The 19,029-nt window shown below is 33.7% G+C and overlaps 1 protein-coding gene across 2 annotated transcripts; it reads right to left on the minus strand.

Annotated features, from left to right (window-relative positions):
• Positions 1 to 1,209: 1,209 nt before the first annotated feature.
• Positions 1,210 to 10,162, minus strand: LOC149160199 (uncharacterized). Of its 2 annotated transcripts, XM_089436661.1 has the most exons (3): positions 9,891 to 10,162; positions 1,697 to 2,012; positions 1,210 to 1,582 (listed from the first exon to the last, which is right to left on the minus strand). In XM_089436661.1, exons 1-3 carry the CDS (start codon positions 9,962 to 9,964, stop codon positions 1,334 to 1,336), a joined length of 639 nt encoding a protein of 212 aa, XP_089292787.1. In that variant the 5' UTR covers positions 9,965 to 10,162; the 3' UTR covers positions 1,210 to 1,333. The 2 variants fall into 2 exon arrangements, with proteins under 2 accessions (XP_089292787.1, XP_089292786.1); XM_089436660.1 differs by having other exon boundaries at positions 1,210 to 2,012; positions 9,891 to 10,157.
• Between the last annotated feature and the right edge of the window lie 8,867 nt (positions 10,163 to 19,029).

Consider the following 19,029-nt stretch of genomic DNA (forward strand, 5'->3'; position numbering starts at 1 on the left):
CATTAAATTTTACTAAAATTCAGAACACAAGTCATTGGCAATCTGTTCCAAAATCAATCAGACCACAAATCAATGCCAAATCTTCATTTCTTGAATTACAGGTAATCATGTTGCACATTATTATACCTCTTTGGTATGTTCAACGATATCAATCATTTCAACCAATGGTGTTCATATGCTCAACAACTATCAAATCCTTTCGACCAAAAAGTGTCCATATATGATGATTCGTTGTTCGAAGGTCAAGCCTCCAGCTTGAGGAGAGCCTTTTAGGAGCATTTATCAACCTCTTGATTTTGGCTTTTTCCAACTGAAAAAACGCCTGGAGAAGCTTTCAATGTCGATTCCATACATGCATGAACACAAGAATACAAATGAGACACGATCAAGCTCGACTTATCAATATGTTTTGTCATTTCATTTTAATGAACATTTCTGTATATCTTTGTGTGACCATCCTATGTAATCAGGATTCTCATGCTCCGATATTCTAGGCCAACTAACCTGAGCTATATTTCTTCTGTCAAGTTCTGCAACAATGTTACTGGGCCAACTTATTTGATCCATATTTCTTTTGTCAAATTTTGCAACGATGTTTCCGGGGTACCCTATTATTTCTCTGTTGATGTGGGGTAACCATTATTTATTTTTATAGATAGTGGAGTAGCGGTTCCATTTGGTTAAAAGCACTTATGAAACTTCACGTGTTTCTTTCTGCATGCATGCTTCGTCCATCGACTTGACAAATTCTATGTCACAATTAAGTTGATGAATCTGTGCCAACGTTGACCCAGGGCTCAAATAAAAGCTATTTTGGCTATAGATTGCAGCATAAGCCTTTAATGAGCGTCTCATGCAATACAATGTTATATATTAAGAGGGATCACCTAGGGAATAGAGACCTACTTTTGAAAAATGACTATGACTAGTTAGTATAGGACTTACTCATGATCAAAGAACCATTTGTGAAATGCAAAGCACATCATGAACATCCTGTGGAATCAATTACAGTAGAAACCCACAATTACAGTATAAGCATATTGCATCTGATTTCCTTTATACACTTATGCCATTGGGCAAGGATTTATTTTATGCACATGGCAAAAATGTCCAATTCTCCTCGCAACCTAAAAAGAAGTCAGCAATCATCAACTTACATACAATACATACAATAAGAGTGTTGCACATATCAGTAAATTGATCCAAAACTGTTACCAAGAGGACTTTGCAGAGCGTGAACTTCTTTACAGTGAAGACTTTGCAGAGCGTGAACTTCTTTACCGTGAAGATAGTGGAAATCCCTGTCTTGGTGTCCCATCTCAGTTGAACCACCTTAAGCCTTTTTGAAGGAATTTTCCATGGCATTGACAACCTTGTACATCTGCTCTCTCATTTGCTCTGCTATATCCTCAATTCTACCCGCAATCTTCTCTCTATCTGTTTTTGCAGTCTTCTCTCTATCTGTTTTTGCAGTCTCTGGTGCTTTATCCCCTTGATTTTTCAAAAAGCCTTTGGATGTTTCTTGTCCATTTTCAGTGTCCTTGATTGAATTATTCGTTTCATCTTCCGTTTCTCCAGCCACCTTTTTTCTGATATTTCTGGCCAGATGCTGTGTTGAATCCTTGGCTCCTGCTGCCTTGTCCACAGCAGAGTCCTTGATTGAATTATTCGTTTCATCTTCCGTTTCTCCAGCCACCTTTTTTCTGATATTTCTGGCCAGATGCTGTGTTGAATCCTTGGCCCCTGCTGCCTTGTCCACAGCAGAGTCCTTCATCTCTACGAATTTATGTCCAGCACTCTGCAAATACTCCTTGCCTTGTTCAACACTGTCTTCGACTTTCTTTTTTATAATGCTTGCTTTATTCACTATAGCCTCTTTTGTATCCATGGCTTTCTGTGTTGCTTCGTCTTTAACCTCGCGGATCTTTCCTTTGGTGGCATTCAAAATCACGAGTTCATTATCCAGCTCTTTCCAAGGTCCACTTTTGTAATGACAAAGCAAAGCATCGTCCCTGTGGCATGCAAATAACAAGTGTTAAATCGAAACCATCAACAAGCCCCCTGGCTGGAAACCCCAAAGTGCTCACAATTTGACAGTTCCGAAAATATTGGTCCAAGTTGGAAGCAAAGAGATTAGATAACCACAAACAAACATCACACCAAATGTTCACACTCTGACAGTCCCGAAAATATTGGTCGAAGTTGGAAGCAGCGAGATTCGATAAGCACAAGCATATGTCACACCAGATGTTCAGTTCCGAAACATTGTTCGAAGTTGGAAGCAACGATATTGGATAACCATAAACATACATCACACCAAAGAAACTCTTCACATCCCAAAGAGATGCACCCAACGCATAACTACCAAGTACAAGATATGGGGAGGATTTTATCACATCTAATCCGAGAAGAGGACTTTGAGATCAGACTATTCACAGGGTTATTATGATGATGAAATTGAAGCAGTACATCTTCCCTGTGAGATGTAAATAATGTGTGAAATGTGAAAAATAAATAATGTGTGAAATATTGGTTGAAGTTGGAAGCAGCCAGATTGGATACAAACATAGATCACACAAAAGAACCAAAGAAACTCTCCACATGCTAAAGGGATGCACCCAATACACAACTACCAAGGGAAGCGAACTTAGCACAAGAGATGGGGAGGATTTCTTGATTTTCATCATGAAACCCGAGAAGAGGACTTTGAGATGAGAATCTTCAAAGGCTTTGTGATTGCGAATCGTGATGATGAAATATTACATCTTCACTCTCAGATATAGTTTGTATGATGCGGTTGCTCTCGTCGGGGGTTGTTTGTGTGGGCACTATGTTACGATGAAATAGAGGAGAAATATCCTTTTCATTGACATAGTGGATTACGCGTCATCTCCATTGACGGCACCATGGACATGAACATGAATTGCTTCGTATGAACATGAAGTTCGTTCACATAGCCGCAGCATAAAAATCTAGCTATGTTAAGGATTGATGTGACCCATGCCAATTGTGACCCCAAGTGATTATCATTAATTTATCAAAATAGTTAATTGAAATGATATAAACATATGCATTATCATGAAACACACTCTCATCAATATAAACAATGGTATTTAAAAAACCCTCCTAACAATGAAGAATTAAATGATATCAATATAAAACATAGGAAAATGTCCAAACAATACATGTCTAAAGTCCAATTTATTTAGATTTCAATAGTTTTCTTATTTCTTGAGACAGGTTTTCTTATTTCTTGAGACAGGTTAGTTTTCTTATTTCTTGAGACAGGTTAGTTTTCTTATTTCTTGAGACAGGTTTTCTTATTTCTTGAGACAGGTTAGTTTTCTTATTTCTTGAGACAGGTTAGTTTTCTTATTTCTTGAGACAGGTTTTCTTATTTCTTGAGACAGGTTTTCTTATTTCTTGCAATTTATTTACAAAAGTGGAGTATTAAATTTAGATTAATAACATTACTTTTTCTTGCAATTTACAAAAGTGGAGTAAGGTTTTCAAGAAAAGGTTTTCTTATTTCTTGAGACAGGTTTTCTTATTCTTGCAATTTACAAAAGTGGAGTAAGGTTTTCTTATTTCTTGAGACAGGTTTTCTTATTCTTGCAATTTACAAAAGTGGAGTATTAAATTTAGATTAATAACATTACTTTTTCTTGCAATTTACAAAAGTGGAGTATTAAATTTAGATTAATAAAATTATTATTATTTTATTTATTTTATAAAACATAGGAAAATGTCCAAACAATACATGTCTAAAGTCCAATTTATTTAGATTTCAATAGTTTTCTAAAGTCCAATTTATTTAGATTTCAATAGTTTTCTTATTTCAATTTACAAAAGTGGAGTATTAAATTTAGATTAATAACATTATTATTATTTTATTTATTTTATAAAACATAGGAAAATGTCCAAACAATACATGTCTAAAGTCCAATTTATTTAGATTTCAATAGTTTTCTTATTTCTTGAGACAGGTTTTCTTATTTCTTGATACAGGTTTTCTTTTTCTTGCAAGTGGAGTATTAAATTTAGATTAATAACATTATTATTATTTTATTTAGGTGAGTATTAAATTTAGATGTTTTCTTATTTCTTGAGACAGGTTTTCTTATTTCTTGAGACAGGTTTTCTTATTTCTTGCAAGTGGAGTATTAAATTTAGATTAATAACATTATTATTATTTTATTTAGGTGAGTATTAAATTTAGATTAATAACATTATTATTATTTTATTTAGGTTTTCTTATTTCTTGAGACAGGTTTTATTAAATTTAGATTAATAACATTATTATTATTTATTTATTTTTTCCTTTTCTTGCAAGTGGAGTATTAAATTTAGATTAATAACATTATTATTATTTTATTTAGGTGAGTATTAAATTTAGATTAATAACATTATTATTATTTTATTTAGGTTTTCTTATTTTATTTAGGTTTTCTTATTTCTTGAGACAGGTTTTATTAAATTTAGATTAATAACATTATAAAATTTAACTAATTTTAATTATATGAGTAATTTATTTATATGAGTAACAGGTGGTTTTATTAAATTTAGATTAATAACATTATAAAATTTAACTAATTTTAATTATATGAGTAATTTATTTATATGAGTAACAGGTTTTATTAAATTTAGATTAATAACATTATTATTATTTATTTATTTTTATTTATTTTAGGTTAAATAGTAAATTTAACTAATTTTAATTATATGAGTAATTTATTTATATGAGTAATTTATAAATTCATATTAATGATTAAATATATTTAAAATAAATAAAATTTAAAGCTTTAATTTTATTAAAAGTATATAAATTTTGGTGTTTTTTTAAATTTATCATGTTTTAACTTATCAGTTTTGTAAAATAATTAGGATGCGATATCTTCAATTTTATTGATAAATTTATATTATATTTTATTTATTTATTTGCAATTTAGTAAAAAAATAAGAAATATTAAACTTAAATTAATAAGGTCATTATATTGATTTTAGTTAACGTTTGTGATATATAATTTTACTTGTATAAATAGCTTGTTATATTGCGTTGACAAGTATATTTAAGATAATGAAACTTTCACAAAATCTTTTATTACGTACATTATTTTGATTATACGAAACCAAAATATTCACTGTAATATTATATATATAATAATGTGTGAAATAGAAGGATTTCACACAGATGCAGAGCCACATTGAAACTCTCAAGCCCATCGCAGTATCTTTATTTGTGGTTATGAATGAGATATATTCACTGTAGAACGTGACAATCCATAAGCCCCTAGCCATTTTCACACCTTGCTAATTACAAAAATATAAATCAGAGTCAAGAATGTGGGACTAGATAACAAAGATACACACCCAGATGGACACAAAAAAAAAAACTTTTCATAAGCCAAAGAGGTCCACTGAACACACACCAAGTGATTGGTGGTCAAGAGTGTGGGACTGGATACTCGCAAACGCATGAGGACACAAAAAATCCAAAGAGATCCACTAAACACACACACGTGGTGTTGGAGCGTGGGACTGGATAACCACAAACACAGGACACAGAGAAACCCTCGGGCCTCCATGCGTCAAAGAGATCCATTTAACACACATGTGGCGTTGGAGTGTGCAACTGGATACCCACAAATATAGGACATAGAAACACTTCATGAGCCAACGAGAGATCCACAGGACACACACAAGTAATGTTGGAGTGTGGGACTGGATACCCACAAAAACAGGAGGACACAAAGAAACTCTCCATAGGCTAAAGACATCTACTAAAAACACACAAGTGATGTTGGGGTGTGGGGCTGGACAGCTACAAACACAGGAGGACACAGAAACTCTTAATCGGTCAAAGAGTTTCACTGAGGGTATGGAACTGGATACTCCACAAAAACAGAAGGACACAGAAACTCTTAATAAGTCAAAGAGTTTCACCGAGGGTATGGAACTGGATACTCCACAAACACAGAACACAAAGAAACTCTTAATAAGCCAAAGAGATCCATACAGAGATCCACTGGGGGCCCAAACTCTTAATAAGTCAAAGAGTTTCACCGAGGGTATGGAACTGGATACTCCACAAACACAGAACACAAAGAAACTCTTAATAAGCCAAAGAGATCCATACAGAGATCCACTGGGGGTATGGGGCTGGATACCAACAAACACAGTAGTCTCTGGGAGTGTGGGGCTGTATACCCACAAACACAAAAGGACACAAAGAAACTCTCCATAAGCCAAATACATGCACGGAACACACAAGTGGTGTTGGGGTGTGGGCTGGATACCCACAAACACAGAAGGATACAAAGAAACTCTGGGTGTGGGAATGGATACCCACAGACACAGGACACAAAGAAACTCTTAATAACCCAAAGAGATCCACTGAACACACATATGTTGTTGTTGATAATGGCAAAAGGGAAGATTCTATTACATCAACTTTAATATTTTTCGGTGTGTTGTTGATAATGGAAAAAGGGAAGACTCTATTACATAAATTTAATATTTTTGGGTGTGAATGGAGTAAGGGAAGATTCTGGACACGGGATTCTGGTGCGGACATTGAAGCAGAGAGGACACGCACAAAATCTTAATAAGCAAAAAGAGATTCACTGAGAACATACATGTGTTGTTGAAAATGGAGAGGGAAAATTCCATTACATCAACCTTAGTATTTGGGTGCAGAGTATTTTAAGTCACATTGATATAGCAAAAAGAGTTAAGAATGTGGGATAAACATGAAAGGAAAACTGAATATTTTAGAAAGGTTTGGAAACATTTTCTTTTTCCACTCTGGTGTTTAATGATCGCATCCCAAGCCCTATACTCCATAGGGAAATATACTACATGCTAAAATAATGAAGGAAATGGAAATGACCGCAATAAGTACTGTTTGAAAATTCAAACACCAGACATACAAAAGATTTAGCCTGATTTGTTTGACACAAACAGGCTCAGAGCATGAAAGAATGACACGTGATTGTTGCTCATCCAGAAGAATTAAGACGAAATAAATTATATTAATGTCTACACGTGACGAATATATAAAAGGGAACTGCTAGGCATACCAAAAAGATACAGATAAAGCATAAACCGGTAAACCCTAAAAATAATATAAATAGGTATAGACATTTTAACGTAGATATAGATATAAAAGAGCTAGTGTGATCATCGTCAATCACTGAGATTGTTCCCCAAAGAATGGCCCGGACTGAGTGGATCAGGCCGGATAATATGGAAGAGCTGGGTGCTTTCATGATGGTACAGACACAGACAAAACTTCAATGTACCTTAAGCCATAAAATCACATTATTCATTTGCTAACCAACTCTTTCCTTACAAAATTTTCGGCCTGCTCTGTTCCTGAACAGAGCAAAGGTTGGTTCAAATCCACTAGTGGCATGCCCACCCACTGGAAGTGATAGAAGCAACAGACTCAAAAAAATGATCCTATGGATTATCAATTTGGTTAACAAGTGCATATCAGTTGGCAAAAACTTTGTCCAGTAAACTAGACACACTGCTTATCCCATATTCATGAGTGAGTGGTTTCTAAGTCATGACATGCGCCTTATGTTTTTCCAATAAAGGAGCAGGATTTAATTTGCAAATGCACATTTGATGAATTAAGATCCTTGTGGTCTAAGACTTCATAGCTTCTTCACATTTTAAGGAAGACTTATATAGTGGCTCACTGATACCATATTTATTCAAAAATAGTTGAAAACAGGTTTGGAGAAGTCTGTGTCTAAGGCATCGTCAGAAACATAATGTCTAACCAAAGACAAGAACTAGCATTTGGTGGTTAAAGAATTTGTAGAGGTCAAATTAAGGCATTGTCAGAAAGATAATGTCTACTCAAACATCAGAACTACTATTTGGTTAAAGAATTCTCAAAAGTCAGTGGGGTTTAGGTTCGAGAAACATTATGTCTACTCGATCATCAGAACTTGCATTTGGACAAAGATCAGAACTTGCATTTCATTAAAGAATTGATGTTTCACATTGTCTACTCAAAGATCAAAACTTGCATTTCGTTAGAGAATTGAGATTCTGGATCAAAATCTGCATTTGGTTAAAGAATTGAGGTTTTGGTTCAATATTGATGGTTAAGTGGGGTTAATAATATTATTCTAACAACGTTAATATCCCAGAGACATGTCTTGTCGATCACCATTTACCCGTGCAAGCTAGCAGCTTCAAGCAGTTGGGGCTAGCTACAAGTCCCAAGTGAATTGCACCTACAAATGAAGTTAGCTAAAAGTCACCATTGACCTGTGCAAGCGAGTTGCTTCAAGCAGCCGGCGCTAACTACAAGTCCCAAGTGAATTTGGCCCACAGGTGAAGCTAGCTACAAATCCCAAGAGAGTTTGGCCCACAGATGAAGCTAGCTACAAGTCCCAATTGAATTTGGCCCACAGATGGATCTAGGTGCAAGTACTATGTGAATTTGATTTCAGCAGTTTGGGGTTATGGGCAAAAGTTTTACATGAATTTGGCCTGCTTCAAGCAGCAGTTAGGGCAAGGTGAAGCAGCAGCAGGGGCAAGTTGCAAGATCTAAGTGTATTTATCTCGCAGATGACCTGTTAGAAACTAGGTGCAAGTCCTGAACGAATTTGGCCAATGGCCAACAAATAGGGTTAGGTGCATGTCCGAGTACATATGGTCGGCATACGGGTTACAGAAGGAGCACAACTCCTGAGGAACGAGTGAATTTGGCCCACAGATCGGGTCAGGTGCAAATCCTGACTTCTAAATGAATTCGTGTATCTGTTGGCCCATATACAAGGCCAGATTTAAGTCCTAAGTTCCTGAGAAAATTTAGCCTAGTTGAAATCCTAAATGGTTTAGGATGGTACAAGCAATTGAGGTTAGTTGCAAATTTTACATGAATTTGGTCCATTATTTCAAGCAGCTGGGGTACGAAGTAGGGCTAAGTGCACGTCCTAAGTCTCACAAATGGGGCTAGTACTAGTACAAATCCTATGGCCTAGTGCATACAGTTGGGGCTAAGTGCAGGTCCCATAGATGGGGATAAGTGCAGGTTCTATGGGACAGGGGTTAGGAGCTCTATGTGAATTTAACCCGCTTCAAGCGGCTGGGGCTAGCCTGAAGTTCTACGTGAATTTGACCTTATTTCAAAGAGGTTGTAGATAGGTGCTTCAAGCAGTGGGGATAGGTGGTTGTCCAGAGTGAAGTGAAATTGGCCGGATCAAGCAGTTTAGTGCTATGGCCGGATCAAGCAGTTTAGTGCTAGGTGCCATTAAGCACACTGTCAATTCTCTGTCAATTCTCTGGGATTGAAGAGAGGCTCCTTTGCCGCACAAGGATATTAAGCATCATGCTTAAAATTCAAAAAACCTAATGCAAGAATAACAGGTCGCTGTATCAATCAGTCAATCTATATACATATATGCATAACACATCATTCATCATTTGCAGAACACATCATTCATCATTTCGTTTTGTTCGTTTTGTTTAAGGGATTTTATGGGAAGAATTGATTAATCACAAAAGCAGGTCCATGGATTTTAAATAGACAGTTATCGGCTCATGTTAAGTTAATAACATGTTAAATTAATAACCCGTGAAATTATGCAAGTCACAAGTTCAATTCCCAATTCCCACCACTGCGCACAACAAATTCCCACCAATGCCAAACAGCTCAGGTTAAGTTAATAACATGTTAAATTAATAACCCGAAAAATTATGCAAGTCATAAGTTCAATTCCCAATTCCCACCAATGCCAAACAACAAAACAACTTGGCAACAAAACAAGAGTCCATAACTAAGAAACCAACCGTCCATAAGTCAGAAAACAGAAGCAAGAGTCCATAACTAAGAAAGCAACCGTCCATAAGTCAGAAAACAGGCATACCTTGGGATGGAAGGTATTAAATGAGAGGCCAGCAACCGTAGCCTTCGCTGCACAATCATATACTCATCGCTCATCTTGTTTTCTATGAAACTACAATACCATCAAATGATGAAACCCACCCGCAACAGCAATTCCGAGGCAAAATAAGGACCATGGCACACTTGATATAACAGATTATCAAATGGGTGATCGCATCCTCTTCACCTCTGCAATCAGTTATATCCACCTTTTGGCGCTCAAACGTGTCTGCAGGAGGTGGAGGAATGTGGCAAAGGACCATGTACAGCTGTCTTGCTGAAAGTATTCCACAGATAATGTATGTTTCGTGTAGAATTTGTAGGACTTCCATGGCATAGGTGTAAAGGTGGCCAAAAACTCCTCAACCCATGCAAAGATGGCGATAAGGTTGTATGTGTAGTGACCCCTTGACTTTTTGGTTTTTATCCACAGGCTCGTTTCTCGTCTTGCATTCAAATTAAATGTGATTGCAGACCTATGGGATTTGAACCAATGAGTGCCTAATAGCAAAGTGCATTCATTCATTACCCATCCAAAACCTAATGGATTTAATACTTAATTGTTTACCTAATTAAAAAATAGTTAATTTAGTTTTTTTTTTGGAATTTCAAGAACAAAAAGCATTACATTTTATGTGATTACTTTTTTAGTTGTTGATAAAGTTTAGTTATTTGAAATAATTTAGTAGTTAGGAGGATAAAATATATTTTTAAAATAATTTAGTAAAGAATTTAGGCTTTTGTGATCTATATTAATTTTGAGAAGAATTTTCCGCGAAAATCATATAGAGATATTATTTTGTGGACGCCAACCAGTGTGGTTCATTGTTAAGACAAGTTGAATGAGCAGATCTTGCTATGCATTATAAATAGATCGGGCAGAATGTCCAATGACCAAATTTCCAGATCAAACGGCTAAAATGATAATAACTAAATTTACAGCTAAAATGATAACAACTATCTTGTTATTCATTATAAATAGATCGGGCAGAATGTCCAATGACCAAATTTCCAGATAAGGTAACGGCTAAAATGATAACAACTAGTTATCATTTTAGCCATAAATTTAGTTGTTATCATTTTAGCCGTTACCTGATCTGGAAATTTGGTCACTGGACATTCTGCCCGATCTATTTATAATGCATAGCAAGATCTGCTCATTCAACTTATCCTGCCCATGAACCACATTAGTTGGTTCGAACGCATCAACAAAATAATATCTCTATGTTATTTTCGCCAAAAATTCTTCTCAAAATAATTTAGTAGTTAAGAGGATAAGATTTCAATCGATTATATTCGATGGTTTTAAGAACAAAAAGCATTATTACTTTTTTATTTGTGGATAAAGTTTAGCTATTTGAAATAATTAATAATTTAGTAGTTAGGAGGACAAAATATATTTTAAAATAATTTAGCAGTTAAGAGGATAAGATTTCAATGGATTATATTTTGATGTGTAAGTACAAAGATGTTATCATTTCTGTAAATGAGAATAAATAGCAAATTATTAATTTAATATAAGATATTTGCAAATAAATTTAGTTATTTAAAATAATTAAGAGGATAAGATGTCAATGTATTATATTTTAATATGTAGGAAGATGTTGTAGTATTGATAAATATAAACATTGAAATGTTAACTCAATGTAAAAGGGATGTTGTAATATATATAAAATGAAGCATTAAAATAAATAAATATTACTAAGCATAAGGTGTACTCAATTTCAAAAGTAGTAAATGATTAGGTCTTTATTCATTTTTATAATTTTTTATTCCCCTCCTTTAAAGTTTGGTTTTGATTATTTATTTATTTATTCTAAAAACTAGCGTTATTTATTAATATTTGTTTTTAATAAATTAATAAACTAATATTACAATTTAAATATTATTTTTCAAAAACTAGTAATATTTGGTTTTAATAAATTAATTTAGATATTATTTTTCAAAAACTAGCCATTTAATGTAGCCGTTACATATTAATATTTTAATAAATTAATATTATTATTTAAATATTATTTTTTAAGAACTAGTAATATTTGGTTTTTTAATATTATTTTTCAAAAACTAATCGTTTAATATAGCCGTTACCTATTATTATTTTAATAAATTAATGAAACAATATCATTATTTAAATATTTTTCAAAAACTAGTCGTTTAATATAGGTGTTACATATTAATATTTTAATAAACTAATATCATTATTTAAATATTAGTTTCATGAACTAGTAATATTTGGTTTTAATAAATTAATTTAAATATTATTTTTCAAAAACTAGTCATTTAATATAGCTCCTTACCTATTAATATTTTTAATAAATTAATGAAATAATATCATTATTTAAATATTTTTTTCAAAAACTAGCCATTTAATATGACCGTTACTTAATAATATTTGTTTTTAATATATTAATAAATTAATATTATAATTTAAACATTATTGTTCAAATATAGCCATTACTTGGAATTATGTCTCTACATTGCTATCTATTTAAGCCTTTGCCATGGTCTGTCTCTTCATCTGGTCTTAATGATGATGATGAACCACACTTATTGGTTGGAAACGTGTTAGCCAAAAAATTCTCTTATGTGATTTCTACCGAAAAACTTTGTTTAATAAAAAATTGATTTAATTAATGATTTAAAAAAATAAATTGATTTAATTCAATTTATTTTATAGTAATTTTTTTTATAGAAATATAATATATATAAAACATTAGTTATAAATTAAAATTTATTTGACCAAAAAAATAATAAAATAAAATAAATTTGATTCATATTACTAATTATTATATTTCTATAACATCCCCTCTCGAACCTTTTTTTAGTTTTCACTATGTTTGACCTTTATTAATATGGGGAATTAGCTAACCCCTTTTATTTTTGTGGAAATCTTCTTTTCCTATTACTTTCAAGGAAGGAACTTTTTGCTACTATAATTTTAATTCAGTCAATGTCCTCTGATAAACATATTCGCTATGATTTTAAAGTTTTGTTGAATTAACCTTCAACAAGGAATGCACATAAGGTTTATTCGTTTAAGGTTGTAAATCTATTTCAGTTTCCTTTTTTTGTGTATTCGTCTTTCAGGGGCATCTTAATTGGCTTGAGGATTTCTTGCTATTGCGGCAGAATTAGATCTCGTGTACTCCATTTTGCAAGCTAATCAAGGGTAAATTCTACTTCGTTTAAGAAACCCATTTCTCATTTATTGCACGGTTTCCGCTCCATCATGGCTTTCCGCTGAGTTGGTGGTAACTTGGTTATGCCCATCTTGGGTTGCTTCCTAATTTCTAGGAGCAACATTCTTCCAGTTTTAGCCCTTGAAAAAAGTCATGTGTGAATTGCTTCCTTATTCTCTTTTAAGCATATTGTTTATCTCACACTTACTGTGTTATTCTAGTATAATGGGATGGTTTTCTTTTATGTCGATTCACAGCACTTTATTCAACATTAGGTTATTTACCACCCTTGATTTTTTTTATCCAAATATAAGAATACCTAACTTACACAATAGTCATATTTGGTATCATCATCTCTTCTTTTCTTTTATATAGGGACACATATTATCTTTTTCTTTCGTACAAATGGCCTTGGTCATGCTCACATTATGTATGCATAGGTTTAATATTATCTTTTTCCTTCGTACAAATGGGCTTGGTCATGCTCACATTATGTATGCATAGGTTTTTTTTATATATATTCACGTAGAAGTCTTAATCAGGGTTTTTTTTTTAACTGGGGTGCTTTCTCCTTATCTAATTTATTTTTATTCCGCAAACCATCAAGGCTTGAAAGCACAAGGTGATACGAAGAAGAAACTACTATGGTAGTTCAAGGGCACAACTTAGAGTAATATAGGCATGCTTACAATCCACAACAGATGACAAATTACATCATGAAATCTTACCATTGTACAACTCTGACTCGTTTAACATGTGGGGTTCCACAACTCTCTTCTTAGATTCACGTCCCTTTATGTAATGCAATTCACTGATTAAAGTACCTGGGGTCATATGTGCCATAGGATCTTTCCCCTTGCATCATTTGTGGTGTCCATTGCCTCAACACAATGTGTTAGTGTGGTTGTCTTAACAAAGTGATTCTTTAATTATATGTGCATTCCCATCAATCACCGATTAAATTCCATTTGTGCCTAGACAAGTCAATGTAGTTCTTAAAGATACCTATTTGGGGTAACTTTAATTGGTGGCTCTGATAACCAACATATGTATGTTAGTGCTACTATTCTACCAACACTCTCTTTACCAAAGCTTAGCTTTTATATGATTATGTGTCACATTTCTTTAGTTACCTCACTCGGCTACCCATCGGTTTTTTACCTCACTCTACCTATACTCACTATCCATTAATCAAAATTCCTTTAGAAAAAGCATCAACCAGTAGGGTAATCCTCAAAATTTTAACTAAATCACCCATGACATTTAGCGTGCAATCAATCATGTGCATCTTATTACATCAATTTATCTCATATCTTTAGACATCAAAATTCCACTTAACAATCATTTCGATCACTCAAACTACTCTTTTGTCATCTTCTTTTCAATTGTACTTAACCTTCCCACTTGCGAATAGTTATAGTTCTCGAATCATTTTATGATTCATTATTGTGAGTTTGTACTCACGAAATTGTTGAGTTCTGCAGTGCTCATATTAAATTTCATATTTTTGAAGTTGATTTTGATCTTACTCACTTTATATGTGCTCATTTGATGTGTAGCAAATATTCTTAGGATACCAACAACACTGTTCTGATGTATTCCCATTTCCATTTGGGGTCGGGGTATAATTTCGATATAATTATTTTGTTGCTTACAAGCCAAAAGTTCCAATTATATCACTTTCTTCATTATTTCTGAGACTGATCTTCATCCACTATTTCTTATGACTTATATCTGTTTCACGGATCCTTGATCACGTATTTTATTCAACAATTCTATTGACATATATTATTATGAGTCTGAAGTTTACAATAATCTTGTGCCCTCCGCATCCAAGAAATTCAAGAGTTATATGGATTCCTTTTTGAGTATATTTGCATATTTATGAGACTATAATCATACTCACCAATTAAGTTTTAAGCTAATATGTTACTTTTAACTTAAAATTTTCATTCATATCGCTTACTTTATTATTTCTAAGACTAGTCTTTCATTCCAAGCTATTACCAACGTTCATCACAATTCACCTCCAATGAACAAGGATTTTACCCAACAATTCCACTACATGTCTTAACCACTTGAAAATTTTTATTTATTTATTTAGTTTCTTTTTTTTATTTTTTGTTTTGAAAATAAATTTATCCCAACAATTCCACTACATGTCTTAACCACTTCAAATTTTTTATTTATTTATTTTGTTTCTTTTTTTATTTTTTGTTTGAAAATAAATTTATTTGGCTCCAGTTCTCAGACCTTTTTTAGTATTCAAAGGTTAATTCTAACAATGTTTTTTCCACTCAAAGAGGTCAAAAAAGATTGCTCCCAAAATTCTAACTTCAATAGGCCATAATATCTCATCTTACACAAGAAATTGTGAGGCATTATCAAATGATTTATGTACAATCCTTCATGTTTATGGTGTGTGTCAATTATTTCGTTGTTGTAAGCAATCTTTTGATGACTCTCAACATCAAGGGACTCTCTAGAAAGAAAGTTTTTGGGTTATTCTCGCATTAAACTTATTTATAATTGGGTTATACTATTATCACATAGGTTTATGTTTTTTATTGCCATCACAAGCTTTTTGGTGCTTTATAATTGGGTTATACTATTATCACATAGGTTTATGTTTTTTATTGCCATCACAAGCTTGTTGGTGCTTGATTTGGTGGAAAGGATTCTTATGGATTACCCAAGATATGTCCAACAACTCATAGTTACACTTTTTTTTAATCATAAGGGTTCTATTTTCTCCACTCAAATTTGACCAAGTTGATGACTCCCATCAATAGGTATATTTTGAAGATCATTATGCCATCCTCCAGCCTTAAAATTATTATTTTCTCGCATTAATTCACATTTTTGGTTATATTATGCTTAGTAAGAAGAGAAAGTGTTTGTCATTTTATGTGGTTTAATTGCAGGAAAAAGAATCATTTTTTAGGCAATATTGCAGGGGCTTGATGGAGACAACCAAGAGAGAATCTAGAGGGTTTGTCCACCTCCTTAACTCCCTAACTCATCTTGGGATCACAGCATCCTCTCTCACGAGTTCTAATTTATTGGCATTTGAGTAACTCCTAGTGCAAGTGAATCTCAAGAGGTATCAGATCCACCATCCTTGAGATCAAGGAGGGAATCAATCCTATTTCCAAGGGAGTTTTTATCAGCTACCCTTTTGTATAAATAAACAAGATGAAAATCTCATTAGGATTCAAAGTTTTGATTCAGCTAGGTGTAGCTATTGAGCTCAGAACTTGACATTGTCATTTTGAACTTTTATGTGATGTATGAGACTTTTACTTTCTGATAATGAGAAGTTGGTTATTAAGTTGCATCTGAGTTAGTTTTAGAGGACTGAGACCCTTGGGTTTGGACCCAACCCAGAGGCTTTGGTTCCTCTTTTGTACTAGTGTTTTTTCCTTGATTTAAAGCATTTCATAACTTTCTTTCATTCCAGTAGAGGTTAAGCTATAAAAAAACCTGTGATTGCAAGCTTCTAAATCACCTCTCTTGTGGGAGAATGGTTGGAAGGATTCAAAATATCAGTCCAAAAATATCGTGTTTATGATTTCTTGGAAATAGATGAATGTTATTTTTTCTTCACCACATTTTATTTATGTAGCTTACAAGTCAGTTCAATGTTCAAAGTAGTGTTGTGGCATAAAATAGATGTTATTTAAATTCAACTCATCTTTTCCATCATAGTTTATAACACTTTGTTTATTATAAATGGATGTATGCATGTGGTTGGTTGCAGGGTTGAGTTGATCTGCAGGGCATCTTGGACTCCTACAACTTCTCAACTAGTGTGAGGGGATTTAACACCTACCAGTTTCAACTAGTGTGAGGTGGTTGTTTCCAATCTCAAAGGGAAACTGACTAATGAAAAAATAGGAAAACTCAATAACTTTGGGTATGGTGCCATCCTTATCTCATTTGATCGAGAGGATTCCTCTTATTTCTCCACATTTATCTATAGAGGCAGGAGGACCTCGTGATCCTCGTATACTACAGTGGGTTTCGTTGATGGCACGCCACAAAGGTGGGGATGGTCCAATTATAAGATAGACTCCTGAGTTTTTTGGGTGGCTAGAATGCCAGATTATCATGATCGAGGATTGCCCGTATGCGAGAATGGATTACACTAGTGATTCAGATATCCCACTTCCTGTGGGAATGTAGTGGGGTGACATAGGTAAAATTTCACATTTTTGTTGTTTTGTGTTTTTTCGAATTTTTTGTTTGTTTTGTACAATGTGTGAACAACTATTGTTTTTCTTTCTTAAAAAAGTTGCAAATGTCGATTTAACACATAATTAGCCAATGCATCATTTAATGTGTTTAAATGTCTTGGAATGTGTTGATATTTGATGTAATCAAATTCTCCCTCCAAGAGAGAAACCCGCAAAAACATCCTTAACGTCATGAAACTTCTTATTGAATAGATCTTGTTTAAATGTAATACTATGAGTTGAGAATCTAACCTAATGATTAAACAACAAATACCAAATGAAATGGCATCAAATAATAGCTCAATAACTACACTATATTCTGCAATATTATTCGTTGTTCGATTAATGCATATTCCATGAATACTAATTAACTCATCAGTGGGTGAATAAACAACCCAAGTTGCGGAAGACAAATTCTGATTACTATGGCTAGTGCCATCAGCGTAACCAATGTAAGTTTGAGGGAGCTTTGACATCTGTAAATCAAGTGTAACACAAGATTAGCAAGAGAAGTAGAAGAAGATTGTAAAAAGATGAAAAATTTCCACACATGCATAATATGATACAACAATTTACAATGTATCCATGCAGAGGCACATTCCCCCTGAGCTTCGTATGATCTGCTTAAGAAAATAACAAGTTACTAATAGGCAAATGAAATGAAGGTTCATTGACAAGATCAAATGTAAGACTCGATTTAGAGGGTGATTTGTTTCATTTTTTAACGAGCTTGAGACAGAACTATGCTCATGAATTTCATAGATGGGTTTCATTTTTATGCGAGCTTGAAACGAAAATAACTATGCTCAGAGCTTGTTTCATTTTTAATGAGGTTGACACAGTAAAGAACCATCCTCAAAGAAACTTGATCATGGCTTCCAAATACAAGAAACACATGTCAAGGGACATACCTCAATGATGGCTTCCAAGAGGCCTTCATCATAAGGAAGAATAATTCTCTAGAAAGAACACATGTGAAGAGAATCAATAGGGGTAAGAAAATTGGGTTCAAAATCCCCCATAGGGTACACCATGTCAATTGTAGGTTCTAAGTCAAAATAATTCGAACAAATAATGAGAGGCTCGCTTGCATCGGTAACCAGAAACATGGGACAAGTTGCCACATAATTAACCAGTGGTGGGGTAGGTACCACTTCCATATAAGGAATATTCAGGGATGTCAGATGACTGGTAGTCGAATCAAGATCGATGAACAAAAGTTGGTCAATAGTCACAATGTTTCCAATGTGAGGGAAATACATCACTCGAAAGAGTGTGGACACGATAGCTTTGATGGCATAGACATATCCTCACCCAAGGAGTAAATTGAAATCTAAGGGGCCTTGGACTACCATAAGATCGATATAGACAGTTTTTCCTTCTAGAGTAATAGGTAACTAAGGAAGGACCCCTAAAGGCTCACTAATGTTTTCGTTAAAAGCTAACAAATTCTGTGTAACAGACACAAGCTAAGGGGAACCCAAATCTTGCCAAGTAGTTGAGGATAAAATATTGACAGAAGCACCTTCATCGATGTTTATGCGACATACATTCTTACCATAATCTTTCACAATGATTTGGAAGGGGATGGAAGAAGGAAGACGAGGCTTTGTCAGTCTATTCCAATCAAAGGAAATGACCTCAGTTCTTGGAGGTGGTTCTATGGAAATAGTTGAAATGCCCCAATGTGTAGAAGAATATGAAGTAA

Source organism: Pinus tabuliformis, chromosome 5_2 (genome assembly GCF_031772625.1).
Source record: "Pinus tabuliformis cultivar Carrire ecotype Pingquan chromosome 5_2, CPIR1, whole genome shotgun sequence".
Classification (NCBI taxonomy): domain Eukaryota; kingdom Viridiplantae; phylum Streptophyta; class Pinopsida; order Pinales; family Pinaceae; genus Pinus; species Pinus tabuliformis.

Excerpts from the sequence above, each read along its gene's own strand:
- LOC149160199 (XM_089436660.1), bottom strand. The coding sequence starts at position 9,964 with ATGAGCGATGAGTATATGATTGTGCAGCGAAGGCTACGGTTGCTGGCC. Across the intron at positions 2,013-9,890 it reads TTAATACCTTCCATCCCAAG|GGACGATGCTTTGCTTTGTC; the intron begins GTATGCCTGTTT and ends TGCATGCCACAG.